Raw genomic sequence first — 18,537 nt, forward strand, 5'->3', positions numbered from 1 at the left:
TTGCTTAAATTAATTCAGCCGAAATTGATTCGATACTCTCGTATCGTATACAGTTTGATTTTTTTTAATATGTTCGCAATATTCCAAAAATAGAGTGGCATGTATATGCAGCTATATACGAATCTGAAGAAGAGAGTGACGTGTTTCACGAAACGTTATCGGCTTTAACAACGGCAGTAGCGGCGGCAGTAGCGGTAAGACGAGTCGCTGTTCGATGATCAGCGCGAAAAGTCGCTCTAGCGAGCGAGCCGCGTGACAATTGTGTCGAGGTTGCGCGAAGTGCCGACGACGACGACGACGACGACGACGACAACGACGACAAGGATGACGATAACGGTGCGTGGCGAAATGTCGTTTTCGCAAAGTCGAGTCCGTTGACGTGCAGTTACCGGTGACATCCTCATGGGTTATTAGTGAAATCCTTCGATTTCGCGAGCGTGTTTCTCAGCGTGCTCGTTCGAGAGATTTCGCAATAGGCCGGGCCTGTCGGTACGAAAATGGCGGCGCGCCTTTCGCGGCGGCGACGTCGCACGACAAGGTGTATCTGAAGAATCGCCGCTCGAATCTCGCCCGGTGCGAAATAACACCATCCCGGTATCTGTAAAATCTCACTCGCCCTACTTAGCTATCGGACAACGACCCGTTTCGCGTGGCGTTATTCGATCGGCGGAGGAAACGCGAGCGGCGTGCGACTCGGAGCGACGTTTTCTCCAGGTGATGGTGAGAACGGCGTACGGTGTACGCGCTCGGTGTACGTACAACAACGATTACGGGAAAATAACAACCGCGTAATAAGCAGGAATACGTGCGTGCATGCGTGCGTGCATGTGTTCTGCGTGCACGCGATACGATTGCGAGTCGCGCTCGCTCTCGGAAGTGGCAAGTGCTCTCGCGCGAGCGCTCTTATGCGAGTGTGCGCCGCGAGTCAACAGCGGCATCGACAGCGGCAACAACCGCGGTGACAAGTGTCTCATCGGCGAGGCGGCACCTCGCCTCAACCCCGTGGCCGCCGGAGGATGATACCGTGGACGGCGACAGCGGTCGTCGCCGCCCGGGAGACTCGCGCGCGATTCCGCCGCGCTCGACGTTGAGCCGCGGCCACCAAGGCCGGCGGCCTTCAGCCGCGAAGAACCGCCGCGAGAACGAACCTCCTCGCAGATCCGCGACAGCGGATTGCGCGATCACCACGGCAGACCATCAGCTGCTCCCGTGGCAGCACAGGGAAGATGAGAGGCGTCCGCGACGGCGGCATGGCGAGCTTCCTCGCCCTGGCGCTCCTCTATTTGCTTCACGCGTCGTCCCCTGTGAACGGTACGGTATATACCTCTGTCACTAGAAACGTAGTCATCGTTGTCACGTAATCGTAATATGCTACGGCGTGTAATTAAGGAGTTTTTGCATTGGCGCCTTTCAGACGTGGTAATATTAAATACAAAGGCACGTTTATCAGTAAACGCAAATCCAAAAACGCGATAATTAAACGCGATAATTTCACGCCGATTGCAAAATATGTTTATGTGATATTGTAAAAAGGAAATTAGAATTGTAAAATGAGAGAATTCTTAATGAAATTACAGTGATAAAATTTGGCGGAAGTATGGCCATACCCTCTTTGGTCTCTATAGAAAAATTTATCTCTTTTAATTATGTGGATCCAATCAAAATAGTGTATTCTAATTTGAGTAAAGAGTAAGATTCGTTACGCAATCTTAATTAACAAAAAGTTTTCAGTAAAATCAATAAAACCCAAGATGTGAAAATTTTGCGATAATTACAGTTCACGTTGCAAGATATGTTTTATGTGATATTGTGAAGGAAATTGGAATTGTTAAATGAAAAATTTTCTTTATCTTTTAATTACATGAATCCAATCAAAATAGTATATTCTAATTTGTAAATAATAAGATTCGTTACATAATCTTGATTAACAAAAAGTTTTTTATTTTTTCTATTACTTAATTCTCGAAAATTACTGATTATATATATATACAGCATTCTAATTTTAGAGAAATTTATTCAAACAATTGCTATTAGAATTTAAATTAGAGATTGATAAAAAACATCTGAAATTAATGTATGATAAGGAAGATAAAGTATGTGCATTTTATAAAAACTTTTCATATTTTTTGGTAATCTTGAATATCCCATCTTAGACTATCTATCGACCGTCACATCGCGAAAGAAAGGGAATTGAGTATGTACATATTTGAACAATTGAAAGCTGCCTGTGCAACTAGACGAATTTGCGTTTAAAACTTGCGTTTAAAAATATTTTAAAGTCACGTTTAAAAATTAGTTTACGATAAGATGATATGGAAAAAAAAAAAAAAAAAAAAAAAAAAAAAAAAAAAAAAAAAGACAATCACGATATTAAGAGGAAGGACACAATTTCGATGAGCTTCTTTGCTTGAACGCATTTCTGTTTGTCCCACGCGTTGTGCTTTGTGAACGATCCCTCCGCTACGGTGCGTCCTACATGCGTGCGTACATGTGTGAAGTCTCTTCCTTTCTCTTTCTGCATTTTGGTCGGATCTTGTCTCACGCTCGTTTTATCGTTCTCTGTGCGGTTCGCACGTCTCTGTCTCTTCCTCTGTCCCTCCGTTCCAGTCTCCGTTCCGCCTCTCCATGTTTCCCATTCCCGCTCTTTCTCCCCTTCGACGGCGCGCACATAACGTTGCGTAAGTAACGTGCCGCGCTATGGTGTACAGAAGGGCCGTTTAATCTCGTTGCTGCACGAGGTCCGAAAAGCATGCGGAAGGGTGAGCCGGTGCATTCGGTTCCTACCTCGTGCTCTTCGCGACTTCGTTTTTCACGAAACCGCGCCGCATCGGAGAATGATTTACTTCTTCAATATATCCCGTTATACTAAGGTATTGGATTAGTAATAATAGTCACCTGTCAAGTGAAAACCCCAGATGAAATTCTTGCGATTTTGCGTGTAGAGAATTTTGAATAATAAAAATACTAATGTAGTAAAAAAGCCGAGAATAAATTTTAAGATGATATATTAATTTTATTATAAATCATAACATTTAATTAAATCATAACATTTTGTTTCAAGAGCGGATAGAAAAAAAGAAAAGAGCGATAAAGCGATATTTATAAAATTAGCAAAAATTTATGTTTTAAAGAATATTATTTTTTACAGGCAGATTAAAATTTTGCATTTTCTTAATAGGCTAATTAATGTGGAATAATGTAATGTGAATACAGTTCTTTGCATTTTCTAAATATTTTATTTTTTTTTTTGAAATTTTTATAGCCAAAATATTTATTCAGAAATACAATTCAGAAATAGACAATTATCTGATGTGGTTATTCCCTCGCATAATCGTTACATTTGCTCATCCTTATTTACTCCGTTAAACAATTCATGTTTCATTTCGACGTGAGAGATATTAAGCATGTAAGCAGTTGGATCTGTTATTTATTGTTCAGATAATTCTTCTCTGTTGTCAGGGAACGTTATTATAACTACTGAGATTTTTAGATCGCGGAATTCTTTAACGACATTGCGAGTTCGTAAACCTTTAGATAACACAGTCTCAAAGGAATATCTTTAAGACTAAAATAGTTAGAATTTAAAATTGTGTTTTCAACATAAATCAATACTGTTATTTTATATGTAATTATTTCAATATATTTGAATTATTTATATTATAAGAGAGTTAAAACAAATTAATTAAGATATAGTAAGATAAAGTATTACGTATGATTCTATTTTATTTTATCTTTTCTTTTATCTTATTTTTTTTTATTTTTTATTTTATCTATTCTATTTTATTTTTTATGTAAATAGAAGATTTATATCTATATCTTCTTTATATTATTTTTATTTAAAATATATCTATAAAAAGAAAGACTTTTTTACTCCAGATATGAAATATCTTCGAAGATAAGAGAAAATTTAGATTTCTTTTTAAATTTTAGATTTCTTTGTTAAATAATACATGAAATGATATAACAACGAATTGATTTGATATCGAAGAATCAATATTTTATCAATGCTATATACTTACATGCCTTTGTCATCATAGTTTCATTCAATTGTTGATTAAATATTCTAGATAGAATTTTTAGAAGAAAAGAATAATATTTTACGATTTTGAATTTATTAGTTATATGCAATTGATATAAAATATTTTAAATAAATATAATGCAAATGAAAATAATTTTTTTAACAATCAATATCTCTGAGATGCGAAAACAGAGATTATACGAACTTGTTTATATCACGTGTTTGTTTGTATCGTTAATACCATCTGAATTCTTATCTCATATACATGTTTAATTAAGAAACATACTTACAGTATATTACATAAAATCTATACATTTTTACATTTACATTTTTTTGTTCTAATTAATATATCTTTGTGGGAAAATATTACTTAATCTTGATTTGTGTCTATTAATTAACTTGTGCAATATTTAATAAATAAGCATATTATTGCAACTTTAATATGTTGAGAATTGTATTATTTAAAGCACAGAATAAGTTATTCAACAATTACAAAAATAAATGTTAGTATTGTTGAGTCATTAAAAGAATAATAAAAAATAATTAAAAAAAAAAATAATAATTGAATAATTAGAAACATAAATATGACATTATTTCAAATTTCTGCATGTTTTATATATTTATAATTAAGAAAAAATTTAAAAAAGAATTTAAGTGCTTTAATATTAATTATAATATTCCTTTTATTAAATCAAATTGTTTTACGTTATTATAACGTAACATTAAAGTAATTATAACGTGATAGTTAAAATATTTAAATTTATTTTTTTAACATATTTTCATTGTTTCAATAAAAAACTTTTATCTCACTTTTATTTGAGAAAAATTATTTACCGAAATAAAAATTGATATAAATAAGTAGCAAACTATGTAAATAGCGTAAAAGATACTTGATACTTGTTTTACGTTATTGCAGTAAGAAAGAGACCATTTGGAAACACTCGATTTAATGATATCGACATAAAGAAAAACGCTTGTCATCTCTCATTATCTTTTAAACATATATATATATATATATATATATATATATATATATATATATACATATATTTTCCATCTTTGAACCTTTTTGTGAGTATTTTATTCATTTTCTAGCATCTTCGTTATTTCCTCTCTTCTTTCGATGTTCGGCTTCGCTCTGATGGATTCAATGGTAATTGTTGTGCATGTAAATTAGGTTCTTGAATCCTCATTGAAAAAGCAGTACACGCTTCGATGTTCCTGCAACCGATAGATGAAGCCGTGCATAGTCATTTCTTTATCTCGTCGATGCATTATTATTCTGCGGATTCTTATGGGCCATTAGCGTTTGTAGATTGTTTGACAAAACAATCATAAGATCCATGAAAAAGACTGGTTATCAGTTGTGTAACAATGTTAACAATGTTAGATTCTATATACATTTACAGATATTTGTGGATGACATAATGCTGTATGTAGATGAACACAAACATCGATCTCTTGTTAAAGTATTAATATTGTTAGATATTAATATTGTTAAATGCGAGCAATTATCAAAGAGATAATAAAATACAAACAGAGCTTAAAAATTATTCTTATTTGTTTAATTATATGTGGAAATATTTTTTTATTCGTCAATAAATGATGCTAAACTTTTTTATTTTATCTTAAATTATCTTAAATTATCAAATGAGTATGTTTTAAATTATTAAATATATAAAATATTTAATCATTATTGACATAGTGTTTGTTTGCAAATATGATGAATATTATCAATTATAGATAGAAAAATCCTTTACCATTTTGTGATTTTTACAATAATTAATAAGATATTAATTTATACAATTTTGCGAATGAGTGTGCATCTACGCTGAAAGAACAGCCTTAGAGTGTGCTTATAATTTTTAAAAGTGCGGAGATATGTTGGACGTACGATTTATAAATGTGTGTGTAAGTATAGATCCGTTTATAGTACACATATCCAAACATCTCGTCGTTCTTAACAACCATAAGTGCATACAATATCAGACAGTCTCTTTGCGTGAATATACGCGTGAATATATTTTTATAAATTAATATCTCATTAATTATTGCAAAAATCACACGCAAAAATGATACGAGACTTTTTTAATATAAGTTTTAGTCTTTACAAGAGATACGACAATAACAGAATGTCTTATATAAAAATAAAATATCTATTTTGTAATTTTATTATAAGTATAAAAGAAAAAGAAACAAAATATGTACATTACTTTATACCATATATTTTTGATTATTTTAAGATAAGATTTTATGAATTTTATAATAACACATTGTAATTAAAATATAGGACAAACAATTATTTATAGCCGCATATCAGACGCCCATATCAGCGCAACTGTGTGTAAATTACATTGCGCAACATGTCGTTATATTCTCAACACAGTCATATATATTTATCATATTAAGTTTTTAGTAATCTATAATCGAACGCAATATGTAGATAATATTTAACACGCACGTCATCTTACTGTCCAATGAGACATCGAAATCATAATATTTTTTTCTTACAAGATACGGAGAGAGGTTAAATGACGCGATTTTGATCGATATCAGGTAACGAAAAAAATATTTGTTTGTTTTTTATCTTAGAAAACGAGATGTTATAATAAAATATATGATTATATAAAATATATGATTCCAAAAAGAACTGTTGACGATAGTAATTAAATTCTAATGTAATTTATATACAATTTATTTTTGATGAATAATAATATGAATCTAAACTGAATCTCTTATTATAAAACAATCAAAAACCGTTTTTCAAAAATGTGTATTTATTTGTATTGTATTGTATTTTAAAATACTTAAAATAATTTTTCTCTTTTTTAAATAGAATTTTAATAGATTTAATAAATTTAATCATACATTTGTTAAAAATTAAAAATAAAGAAATTTAAAGGGATTGAAAAAATATTCAAAATAAAAAAAACGGAACAATTTTAATTAAAATTAATTCAATAACAATTTAATTTTATATTTAATTGATATATTAAAGCGCCTTTATTAGTGTACAACAAGTATACAACATTATGTTAGCTGCATTATTTTTGATATTTTCTGTACGTATATTTTCTGTATATTTTTATCGCAGAATCCGGTTATTCTACTTAATATTAAAAATACATTAACATTACTCTTTACAAAATATATATAATATGAAGTAGAAGTGTAATATTATTGTGTATATTATTTAATTTTTAGTAATTTATTTATAGTTATAGTTTACATATGTATATATGAAATATTGTACATATACAGGATGTTTCACAAGTCGCGGAACAATCGGAAATGTTGTCCTAAAATTATTTTCTTAATGTGACTCCAAAAGTAAAAATTAAAAGTAATGCTAGACAAATTATCACATTAGTAAATCCTGTTTATAAACACGAACAGAAATAACGATAGATAGCCAAATTGGGTAAAGTCAAGATTGGTGGCAAGTCAAGTGCACGTGTACTTAAGGAATATTCTAACTCGAGTTTCTCAACAGACCTCTATATGGAAAAATTTTTTATTCTATATTTTCAATTTATTTTTATATGAAGAATCATCTCTTTCCCTTATACCACGATTTTTGGAACACTACGTATGCATATGATAATATTTAATAATAATTAATGATAATAATTAATAATATATTTTATTATTTTATTTGAATATGAAATTCTATATAAATTTAATTTATATTAATAATTAGTTAATATTATTAATTGATATTTATAATATATAAAAGTATAATATATAAAATTTCACATTGCACATTTAATATTAAATGTTCATGTAAAAATATAGTCATTGTTTTGTGTTTTCAAACATTCGATCGTTTCATGAATTTATGCAGAATTTATGATTGTAGTGCTCATGTTGATCGTTTAAATTAAATATAGAAAAAAATTATACCTCATGATGAGACAACTATTGTATTGAATTAGTTATTGATTGATGAGACAGTACTTTTCCTATTATTAGAGTCTTATATTAACTAACGATACTTAAATCGATAAATTAAAATATATTGAAAACATATCTACGTATGTAATATAATCATAAACATAAAAGCACATAAAAACAAAATATTTTTTTATTGAAATAGAATATGTTTTTATATGTATATTATTATATAAATATAAATTATATAAATAATTAAAATAAATTATATAAATATAATTTATATTTATGATATAAAAACTTATTTTTGTTGTTAAATAATCTTCTTATAGAGTGTATGTGACATTTATTTAATTGATTCCTCATTTAATCTTAATAAAAATTTAATGAATAAATTATATAATAAACACTATTTATGCGTTTTTCTAATTAAGAGACATTTTGCATAAGTTTGCATTTTGTTTAGCCAGAAAAATATTTTTTTGTAAAGGAATTGAATAAATTATTAGTAAGTCTTTCACGCACTATACATACATACACATTCACATGTTAATACAACTTATAATGGAAACTTACAACTTATAATGCAAACGCAAGATTTATATTTATGTGTTATTATATTAGTGTAATTTTGATTTTTGCATGTCTTTAAGAAACTTTTCTTTTAAAGCAAAAAGTAGTATCTTTTTTATTTAAAATTGCAAGATCATTATGCAAAATATATTCCCGATTTATACTATTATCTCCTGATAATTTTGATTTATAGACTGTAACCTTTAAACAATTTTGCTTAAAGTGAACGGATGTTCGCTGATGATGTCTTGCAAAAATCAAAATTACTCAGATCAAAATTATAAGATCACATAAATAGCGACTCAAATGCTGTGTATTTGATTTCTGGAATAACATGGGGGAAAGCTTATTCAGCCTATTAAGTATAAATATCGATGTGTTATTATACATTGTGTTTTGTATTATGATTATGATTAAACATTATGATTATTTTGCAGTAGGATTATGCATACAAAAGATTACATAACATTGCTTCATCACAATGTTATCAGATGTAGACATGTATTCATTTGAAGATTTTTTTCGAATCACATAAGAATTATGTTGAAATACATTGCTAAAGTTTCAGCGCGCTTATCGCAGCTCCGCATTAGCTTTTATAAAAATAGCGATACCTGAGTGTAATCAACAACACTCAAGTTTCAAGGTCTTTTTGAGTCTACTATCTTTTTACGCGTTATCTATTTTCTTTTTTTGATCTTGGCAAGCAGAAATCACGTGAAGAATAGTGAGCCTGTTTGTTTCATAATTTAAACTTGCATCAAACCCCTATATTCTTTAATTCTTACATTAGCCTTTTTGTTTATTATTCAATTTTTGAATTTTTCCAAATTCTATATATTCTCTTTTATATCTTTCCATTTTTAAACACATAACTTTTTTGATACATATTAAATACATATAGTAAAATTTTCAAATACAGTAGAATACATGAGTTTGGTATTTTTGGATTTTTATTTTTCTCTTGATAACTAAGTATTCTTGATAAGTTGAATTTCATTATAAGTTATTGAGTTTCTAATACGTGTGATATATTTCATAAATATATTTCTAAAAATAATTGAAATTGATAAATTTATTTAATAATCGTTTTATTTTTATCGTTTATTGTATTTTAAAAATTATATATCAATATTTACAAAATTTATCACTCGTATTTTAAAAATTATATGCCAATATTTACAAAACTTATGACTATTATATTATCGTAAAATAAACTGCCCGTCAATTGTAGTAAGTGCCATATAACGTTTCACGATAATATCTTTCTTCCCATATTTCTTCCATTTCATGCCGCAGCACGCAAGCGCTCTTTCGCGAAATTTATTTCATCTCTAGAATTCGATATCATCAAATAATCCATACATTTAGTTGCAAAAGTCTATGTAAGAAAAGTGGAAAAAATCTATTTACATTTACAATTATATCGACATTTATTAATATATTTGCATATTGATATTATGTTAATAAGAGCGATTAGAAGAGTAGTGATGATATGTAAACACAATTACAAAAAAGATTAATTTTTTGAAAATATCTAATTTAAAAACATTTTAATCTTCTTATATTCCTATAAATTGGAAAAAGAAAAATAATTACAATTATTGTGAACAATTATTTTATATTTGATATAACTTCTCACAATATATCCTTATAGAATCCGTTATAAATTTAACGTTATCATCAACATATTAATAACATTTTGTTTATTAGATTTTAATATCAGAAATTTGGAAATTGTAAAAATCCTGCAATTTAATCAAAATTTCACAAAAGAATACTTTTTGATATAGAAAATAAAATTAAAAGATTTTTTTGATATTTTGCTTATTAATATTATACTTTAAATTAATTAATAATTCCGCTTTGTTTTCAGGACAAAACAAACTGAAATGCTATTGCGATATATGTCCGGAGAAAAATTACACCTGCGAAACTGATGGTTATTGTTTCGCCAGTACGAGCCTAAAAAATAACGTCATTACGTATGCTCGAAGGTAATGTATTTGCACGTGGATTTTATTGATGAGTATGTGCGATTTACACTTTCAAAACTTCCTTTTATTGATTGATCGATCTCTCGATTGTCGGTGGATTTGCCATCAATTGAATAATATTGATTGAAACTGGTAAATTCTACCAATTTTATTTTATATAATATATTTTTTTATGTTAAAAAATGTATCATATACTTTATTAGTCTTCTGTACATTATACAGATTAATGGATATGTCAGATTATTGAATATTAACAAAAATGATTTATTTCACTCGATTAGAAAATTGAGTCTATTTTAAAAGAAAGATTCAACACAGGCATAATATTTTGATGTTCTATAACGAATTGGATATAGTTATTGTGATGTTTAGTCCAATACTTATTAGTGAGCGATCAATGACATTAATGTTAATGCAAATTTTCTAAGCTAGCAAAACAAGATCCGGGTTTATTATCAGTTCTTTTTGCGTTATCTGTAATAAGTTTATCGAATAAACATATAGTTCAGTATATACGTTGTAACGGCACTGCATAATCAATGTTAACATAAAACTCACAAAGGCATTTAATTAAATAATTAAATAAACAAATAAATTAAATAATTAAATAAACAATTATCTTAAAAGATTTTTGTGTAGAGTTTCTTTTTTAATCAACTTTCTAATTTTAGTCAACTTTCTAATTTTTTATTTGTTATTAATTCATTAACATAAGTTTGTGTAAAATGTTTATATTTTGGGGGATATATACACGCATAAAAATGATATAAATTTTTTACTTTTATTTCTATTTATTTATTTAAATTACATTCTTTATCAAAACTTTATTTGTAATTCAGTGTTTGTTAAGGTAATTCAGTGTTTCCAAAGGATTAACAGTCCGTAAAAGATTTTTTTGTTTAATTAATTAGAGACTATATACTATTGGCTTATTTTATTTATTTATTTTGTAACATAATTTATTATAAATGAGATTTGTATGTTTAACGGTTTAGGTTATTAAAAAAATCGCAAAAAATATCGCAGTTTATATCGAACGATTGCCTTCGGCAGTTTTGCTTCGACATTACGATCGATGCTCTCGTCGTAGTTTAAATACGTAGTTTAAATGTTTAGCTGGTTTTCCAGGCCGCGTTCTCGCCCGGGCCATGATTAACGCCCATTTCGGCGAAAACAAATTATTGTTGTCGGCCAGTCGTCGCGTTGGTAACGCTGTCGAACGCGATGCGTGGTAAGATTTCAAGTTCGACCGCTATGGGCCATGGAAATTCTGGTCGCGATCGATCGCAGGGCAAACTCGGGGCGAAATTCGATGTTACCTTCCCTTCCTCCGCGGTATTGATTTCGAATACGTACGAGGAAGTTTCTTGCGCGCGAGCGTGGGGGTAGCCATAAATTTTAATTCAATCTAAGTAGATAAGATAAAACTATTGTAACTAGGTGCTATCATTTTTTAAGACATGTAAATAAAAATGAATTTACTTTTGAGGATCGTTTCATATAAATTGGCTAAAATAAATGTTATAGAGGATTACATTTTTGTTCTTACAAAGCAAGTTCTTAGAAAGAGAAATTCATTATTTGATATGACCTAATGCTATTTTAAAGAGTCTATAAAAAAAAATTAAAACCTTTTAAATGATATTCTGAAAAATTATTCAAGATATCGTGCTATATAATCTATATAAATTTATCTTCACATATATTTGAAATAAAACATTGTCATATTTTAAATAAAACGTTTAAAATAAAAATGCTTTCTTTTATTATGAGTTTATTCTAAAATAAATACATAATAAGAAAAAAAGGAAGAATAAAAGAATATAATTTTATTTCTACAGAATACTGATATATTTTTTTTTATTTTAAGGAATTTATTTAAATATTTGAACAATTATATGTAAAAATGTTTATTGCAAAATTATATTGAGTTATAATATTTTTATTGAATTTTACTTAACTAAAATTATGTAGAAAATTGTGTAATATACTTGAGAATCAAGTTAATTTTACAGTGAAATTTATGCACCTGACATTACAGGCAATTTTATTGGTATCTTTAATTAATACGCAAATGATGCATAAGTGCATCTATCTAAATTTACAATAGCTTCGGAAAAGCTCGCGAACGTTCGTCATGATCAAAGGGGTCAAAAGTTGAAAAGATATCGCAATATGTACGTACGAAGTATACTACGAACTCGATCTTTAACCCTGTAAAGATCGACATTTTCTTTATCATGGATGTTTGGCGATACATCATCATAAAGGACGAAAATCTAATAATGAGCGATATAGAATTTCAAATATGTATTCAAATATAAAATATATTATAGAATTTTGCAGTATTCTTCCAAAGAAATATATTGAAACTAAATAAAGTTTAATTTTATAATTTTTATAATTTTTAGTTTGATATGACATTAACTTATACGTTATCACATTATTTAATTTACAAAATTACAAAATAATATAGTGTATTTTACATATTTTATATATTTATAATAAAAGCAAATATTTTCTCGATTTTAGACATTATTTATTTATTTACTAGTTACTTTTGAACGAATTTTATTAATGTAATATTATAAATATAACATGAGACTATATAAATAAAAATAATTTTATATAAAGTGTTAAAATTATATATGCACATAAAAAGTGCACATTTTATATAAGAACTCAATATAAAACTCAATATAAAATTTAATTATTTTGTTATTTTGCAGAATACTATAAAGAGTAGAATTTAATCTTTATTGTAAAAATAATTATACTATTATAATATTATGTAGTATTCTATATTTTTTTTAAGAGAAATTCATGATTTATAATAATAATAATATAACTAGTTTATATAATTTTACATTTTTTATTTTCATTTATTTATTTTTGATAAATGGATAAATGAATATTAATTATGCCGATATCAATTTTGAAAACGTCCATGTCTTCTCTGAATCTTTTTTATTTCATGAACATTACACATTCTGAAGGAATCTTAGGATGCAGTTGAATCTCTTATCTCTTAGTAATTGCCGATGTAATGATTATAAGATATTCCTATTTGGGAAGGATGCACTCTTAAAATCAAGCAAGATCGACCGAGACAGACTGACTGGTACGACGATCTGGGGTCGCAGACGTGCGGACGGCTCCTAAATGCTTAATGCGCCAGACGGATAATTCGGATAATTCGATCGCATTGAAAATAGCGCGACCGAGATTACTTGATCCGGCCGTAGTGTGAAAGCAGCACGAGGCAATTTTATATGCAATAGCATGAATGCAAAATGTATCGATGTGTCGCGGCACAAGCGTGAATTCGCGTCATATGAGATTTCAGAATATGTCGATTGAAAGTACATAAATCAGAATTGAAAGGGGATTGTAGTTACTTGTTTTTAATTTTTTTAGACAGGTGATACAAAATATCGTTGGACATTTCATGTAGTTATTACATAAAAATTATAGTAATACGTATATAAAATGATAATACATGTAAAATACATAAATATAAAATGTATATTAATTGTATAGGTAAAATAAATATATGCTTGTCATAGAGAATTACTATTATAATGCAAAAAGATTCGTAGATTCACATTTTATTCAGTACTGCACATGAATGCAATAGTTTCTCAAAAGAAAGGAAAGTAGACAGAAAAACAAAACTTAGTTATTATATTACGAGTTATATTATGTATAACAAAAATATTAATATGTTTATATATTATACTATTTTTAAAAGGTATAGATTAATTAATGTTTTTAAACCTTCAATTATGAAATCGATGCAAGGGATGTGTTGTGGGATCATTTACTACTAATAAAGATCTCTAGATATAAAGTACATATAAAGTTTCGGAATTTTGGTTTGTGCGATCGATTGACGTACGAGTTTTTCGGATTAAATGTAGGATTGTGATGTTGTGAAAGGTGCCTCGATCGAAGCAAGTGGCTGCCGCCGGAAGCACCCCATTTCTGCAACAGCAAGCCGGGCACCTATCTTTCGCGGATCTGCTGCGATAAAGACCTCTGCAACCTGAATTTATACCCAGTTTTATTATCTCCCAACTCATCCGAATTGTCTTCAGGTATTTTTCTAAGGGTTCGCGAGCGAGGGCTTTTATTGTTTCTATACGTGTGTGTATTATCATTTAATCGTATTATAGATAACATAATGCCACAAATTAACTCCATGGAAATCGAGTGATTAGCATGATTTTCTAAATAACAAAAATGACAGAAGAAAGTAGTATTGCCATATAAATAAATAAAATTGCATATAGTTATATCGTCAGTGATGTGAATTCTTTTACAGTTGGGAAATGTGCTCTTGTACGAATTATAATCACCATGTTTTTTTGTAGCAATAACAACGCGTAAGTCTTTATCACGTATTATCTTTATCGTATATTTAATATTAAATATGTCCGTCTAATTTTTATATAGTTTTACGTCTATATTTACGTGTTTATCTAACATGTTTATCTGTAGAAAATCAAATTTGCGTTAAATTTATATACGCGTTTTTATATAGACATTTTTAGATTAACAAACCACACATATATGTTTTATAGAAATGTTTTTGAAAATACATAATAACGAGAAAAAAATTTTAATAAAAGTATTGACAACATACATTCTATCTTTTTACAATACCTGAGTATTATCGATCTCATTTTGTTTTGCATTTGAAGCATCCGTTGTTATCCTTATTAGGTTTTGCCATGCGCGATTTGCATTTAATTAAAGACGGATGTATAAAAGTATTACGTACAGTTAGTGTTATTTATAAAATATCCAAAAAAGCAATTATTTATTTTGCGATCTTAATACATACATATATGATCATTTTTTTTAATAAAAATAATTAAAAAGTTATATATTATAATATGTTTAATATCAATGCAAATTTTATTTTAAAGTCATTATATTTAGAATAGTCGAATTATCGTTGAATTAGATTTTTTTTCTTTTAAATTTTTGCATAAAATATTAATTAATACTTTTCTTCTTTTTGGTCATGATAAATTAATTGAATTTTAAGTCACATCATCACGTTAATATATTAATAATATGATATCTAATGCAATTTTTAATTCACTTTATTTACATTCTCGCATTGTTAGCGCACGCCCTGATGTCATTCGATGGAGGCTCGTCTTGTGGAATCAATTATCACGCGATCGAGCGCAAATCAACAAGTATTTACGTCAGTAAGATATGTATGACGATCGCGACTGTCTGAGATATTTCGTTCGCATGCGATTCATGATGATCGAATCGCGGCGCGTGTGCGGTTCACCTTGACGCGCGTGTCGCGACGAAGTGCGATTTGCATATATTGCGAATGAAGTTTCACGTGACGATGATACATATACACATCCAGGAAACAAGTTAAAGAAACTGAAATTATTCCGAGCAAAACAGATCGTTTTCGGTTCGTTCGACATCCTTTTACTAATAGACTGTTGCGTGAAGAAATACAGGAACAGTTCTTTCCAGAAGTAATATTATATTTGCATATTTAATAATACACACTTGCAACGGTAATTTTAATTATTTAATAAATATGTAATCAATCGTATTATTTTATTTAAAAGTTGTGATAACATATTACATATTAATAGAAAATTGATGAAGAACAACAGCGAGTTTACATAAAAGTACGATAAAAATTATTTGATGTAATCGATATATTTTTATATAGAACAATATTTTAACAATGTTGATATTTATTTTGTTAAATATAATTTTTACGTTATAAAAACGAGAATTTTAAGAATTTGCATATGCATATAAAATATTTCTTTTTACTCATAAAAAAGGTCTAGTATAAAAAAGGTTCGAAAGACGTGTTAAAAGTAACATTCTTTATAAGTATGTGGAATACTGCGCTTTTTCGTAGAATTGCCAAGTTTGAGAGAATCCTAACTAACACACATTGCATCGTAGTGTCTACCGTTTGTCCCTAACCCATATTTTCTTTGCTGTGCCGAGTTCAATTTTGTTCAGAATGTGCGAGATGTGCTTGCTTTGAAGATCGTTTCCGGCGATCTGACACGTTTCGACGAGTCGAGACCTAGTCTTTTCTCGAGTTTGCCGGGGTTATTGTAGTAGAACAAACTCGATCGATAGAAAGACTCACGTCGCAAGACGCAAGTCGACGCGGGGGCCTCCGCGTTATATACACCATTATACGCTACAACCCCGACAGGAGTTGCAGAATTTCAGGAATCACGAAGATATGCTACCACTGGCTACCCCCACATGTCAGGTATATCACGAGAGTGTGTTGAGTTGCACGGTGTTGCGGATTTCTCTTGCTCCTCCAGACTACTATCTTCTCCCGCTCTCGCATCCTCTCCCGGTTTTCTGAATATTTCTTTTTCGGTTTTGCTGGAGTTTGCTCAGTGATCTCCTATCTCCTCGATAGTATCCGCATCCGTGTGAAATTGTAATGCGAAATAACTCAACGTGTTGTGTTCGCAATGCGTACATATACATATAAAACGGTCTCGCGATATTATTGGCCAATTAATAGATGTATATTTATGTAATATATATTTATTTAATTAGAAAATTACTTTATTTATTTAATGAGAAACTTTTAGTTTTACTTACTAATATAATACTCTACTATTATAATACTCAAACAAGATTGATCACTTTTAAGCGCAATTTTCTAAGAAGAAATTTACTTGAGGAAAGTGATAGAAAGTGAAATATATATTTATTGCAAATTATATAAGCCGTCATATAAGTCCACAATAACAAAAAGTCGAACAGTATTACTAGGTACATTAAATAAACTGATTGAACATCGAGAAAAATTGTTAATACTTTTGGATAAAATAATATAATCTAAATTCAAGGATTAAAAATTTTTAGTTATGTTAAGGGTAAAATAGATCAAAGAATGTAGAAACCTAGAAGTTAAAAAAAAATTAATGGAGAAAGGATTTAAGGAAATATAACTAATACATCTTTACATACAAAAGTCTCTTCGAGAATACTTATGAAAAATCAATACTTGAACGTTCACTCCGTGTTAGTAGATTATTTAACGCGGTTGAATTATTTTAAACGATAATTAATAATCGATATAAGTAGAAGCAGATTCACAGAATGCAGCATTAGAAGTGCGCTAATCCTCTTTAGTCATGCTACTAGGAGATTGAATTTCCCGTTTTTGCGTTTTTGCTTTTGAAATCGCACGAAATGTTTTCCTTGATATCTCGTGCCTCAATGCGAAGAACGCGTCGCGCGCGCTATCCCGAGTTCTCCTCACCTCGTTTTCTGAAACTGGTGCAAAATCGGCTTGAAGGTGCGTGCATAAACACCTGCCGGCGTCGCAGCCCGAGCCGCGCATCTTCTGCATGACGAGCGACTCGCGAAACACGACCTTCGTCATCGAGTGCTGCAACAAAGAGGATTTTTGCAATCGGGATCTGAAACCTGTGTTACATCCTAGCAACAATGAAGGTACAGTTCAAACAGACCTGGAAGTTACGAAAACTCTGTAGGTGGCACGGGCTTTAGCTGCAACTCTCTCTTTCTTCACTTTCTTTCTTTTCTTTTTTTTTTTTTTTTTTTTTTTTCTACACGTCTTTCATCTCTACAACACGTGTAAATTCTCGCTCTTTCTTGAATTTCAGAATTTTATAATTTTTTTTTTTTTTTTTACCACTTTATAATGAATAGAAAGCAGCATCACGAAGAGAATAATTTTTATAATTAAACATTTGGTTAGACGATTATTTATAATTATAATATTTATATTAGTTATTTTATAATAGTACGAGTAACATAAATACAATGTACGAATAAATTCCTAGAAATATCTAGACTAATTGTAAAATTAACAAGAATAGAGATGAAATACGCAATTGTACATAGCACAAAGAAACTAAGTCCAAGTTTGACCTATCCCACGCAACTACTTAAAGGGGCATTAAAGGGGCAATTTTACTTGAAATTTCTGAAATTATCAAACTCAAGTTCATAATTACAGTAGTATATGTACAAGTTCATGTAATTGCTACAACAATT

The 18,537-nt window shown here is 29.4% G+C and overlaps 1 protein-coding gene across 5 annotated transcripts in view; it reads left to right on the forward strand.

Annotated features, from left to right (window-relative positions):
* Positions 1-158: 158 nt before the first annotated feature.
* The window catches only part of babo (TGF-beta receptor type-1 babo), a 40,005-nt gene continuing 21,626 nt past the window's right edge, over positions 159-18,537 (forward strand). For 2 of the 5 annotated variants that reach the window (XM_011638611.3, XM_011638612.3), the window contains exons 1-2: positions 159-1,311; positions 10,359-10,479. In XM_011638611.3, coding sequence (XP_011636913.1) covers positions 1,227-1,311; positions 10,359-10,479 — 206 coding nt within the window. In that variant the 5' untranslated portion in view covers positions 159-1,226. Of the gene's footprint in view, positions 1,312-10,358; positions 10,480-14,418; positions 14,577-17,812; positions 17,971-18,537 lie in introns of those variants that run through there. The other 3 variants (XM_011638614.3, XM_011638613.3, XM_011638615.2) reach the window with 3 other exon arrangements.

This window comes from Pogonomyrmex barbatus, unplaced genomic scaffold, assembly GCF_055798465.1.
Source record: "Pogonomyrmex barbatus isolate J1 unplaced genomic scaffold, ASM5579846v1 scaffold20, whole genome shotgun sequence".
Taxonomy (NCBI): domain Eukaryota; kingdom Metazoa; phylum Arthropoda; class Insecta; order Hymenoptera; family Formicidae; genus Pogonomyrmex; species Pogonomyrmex barbatus.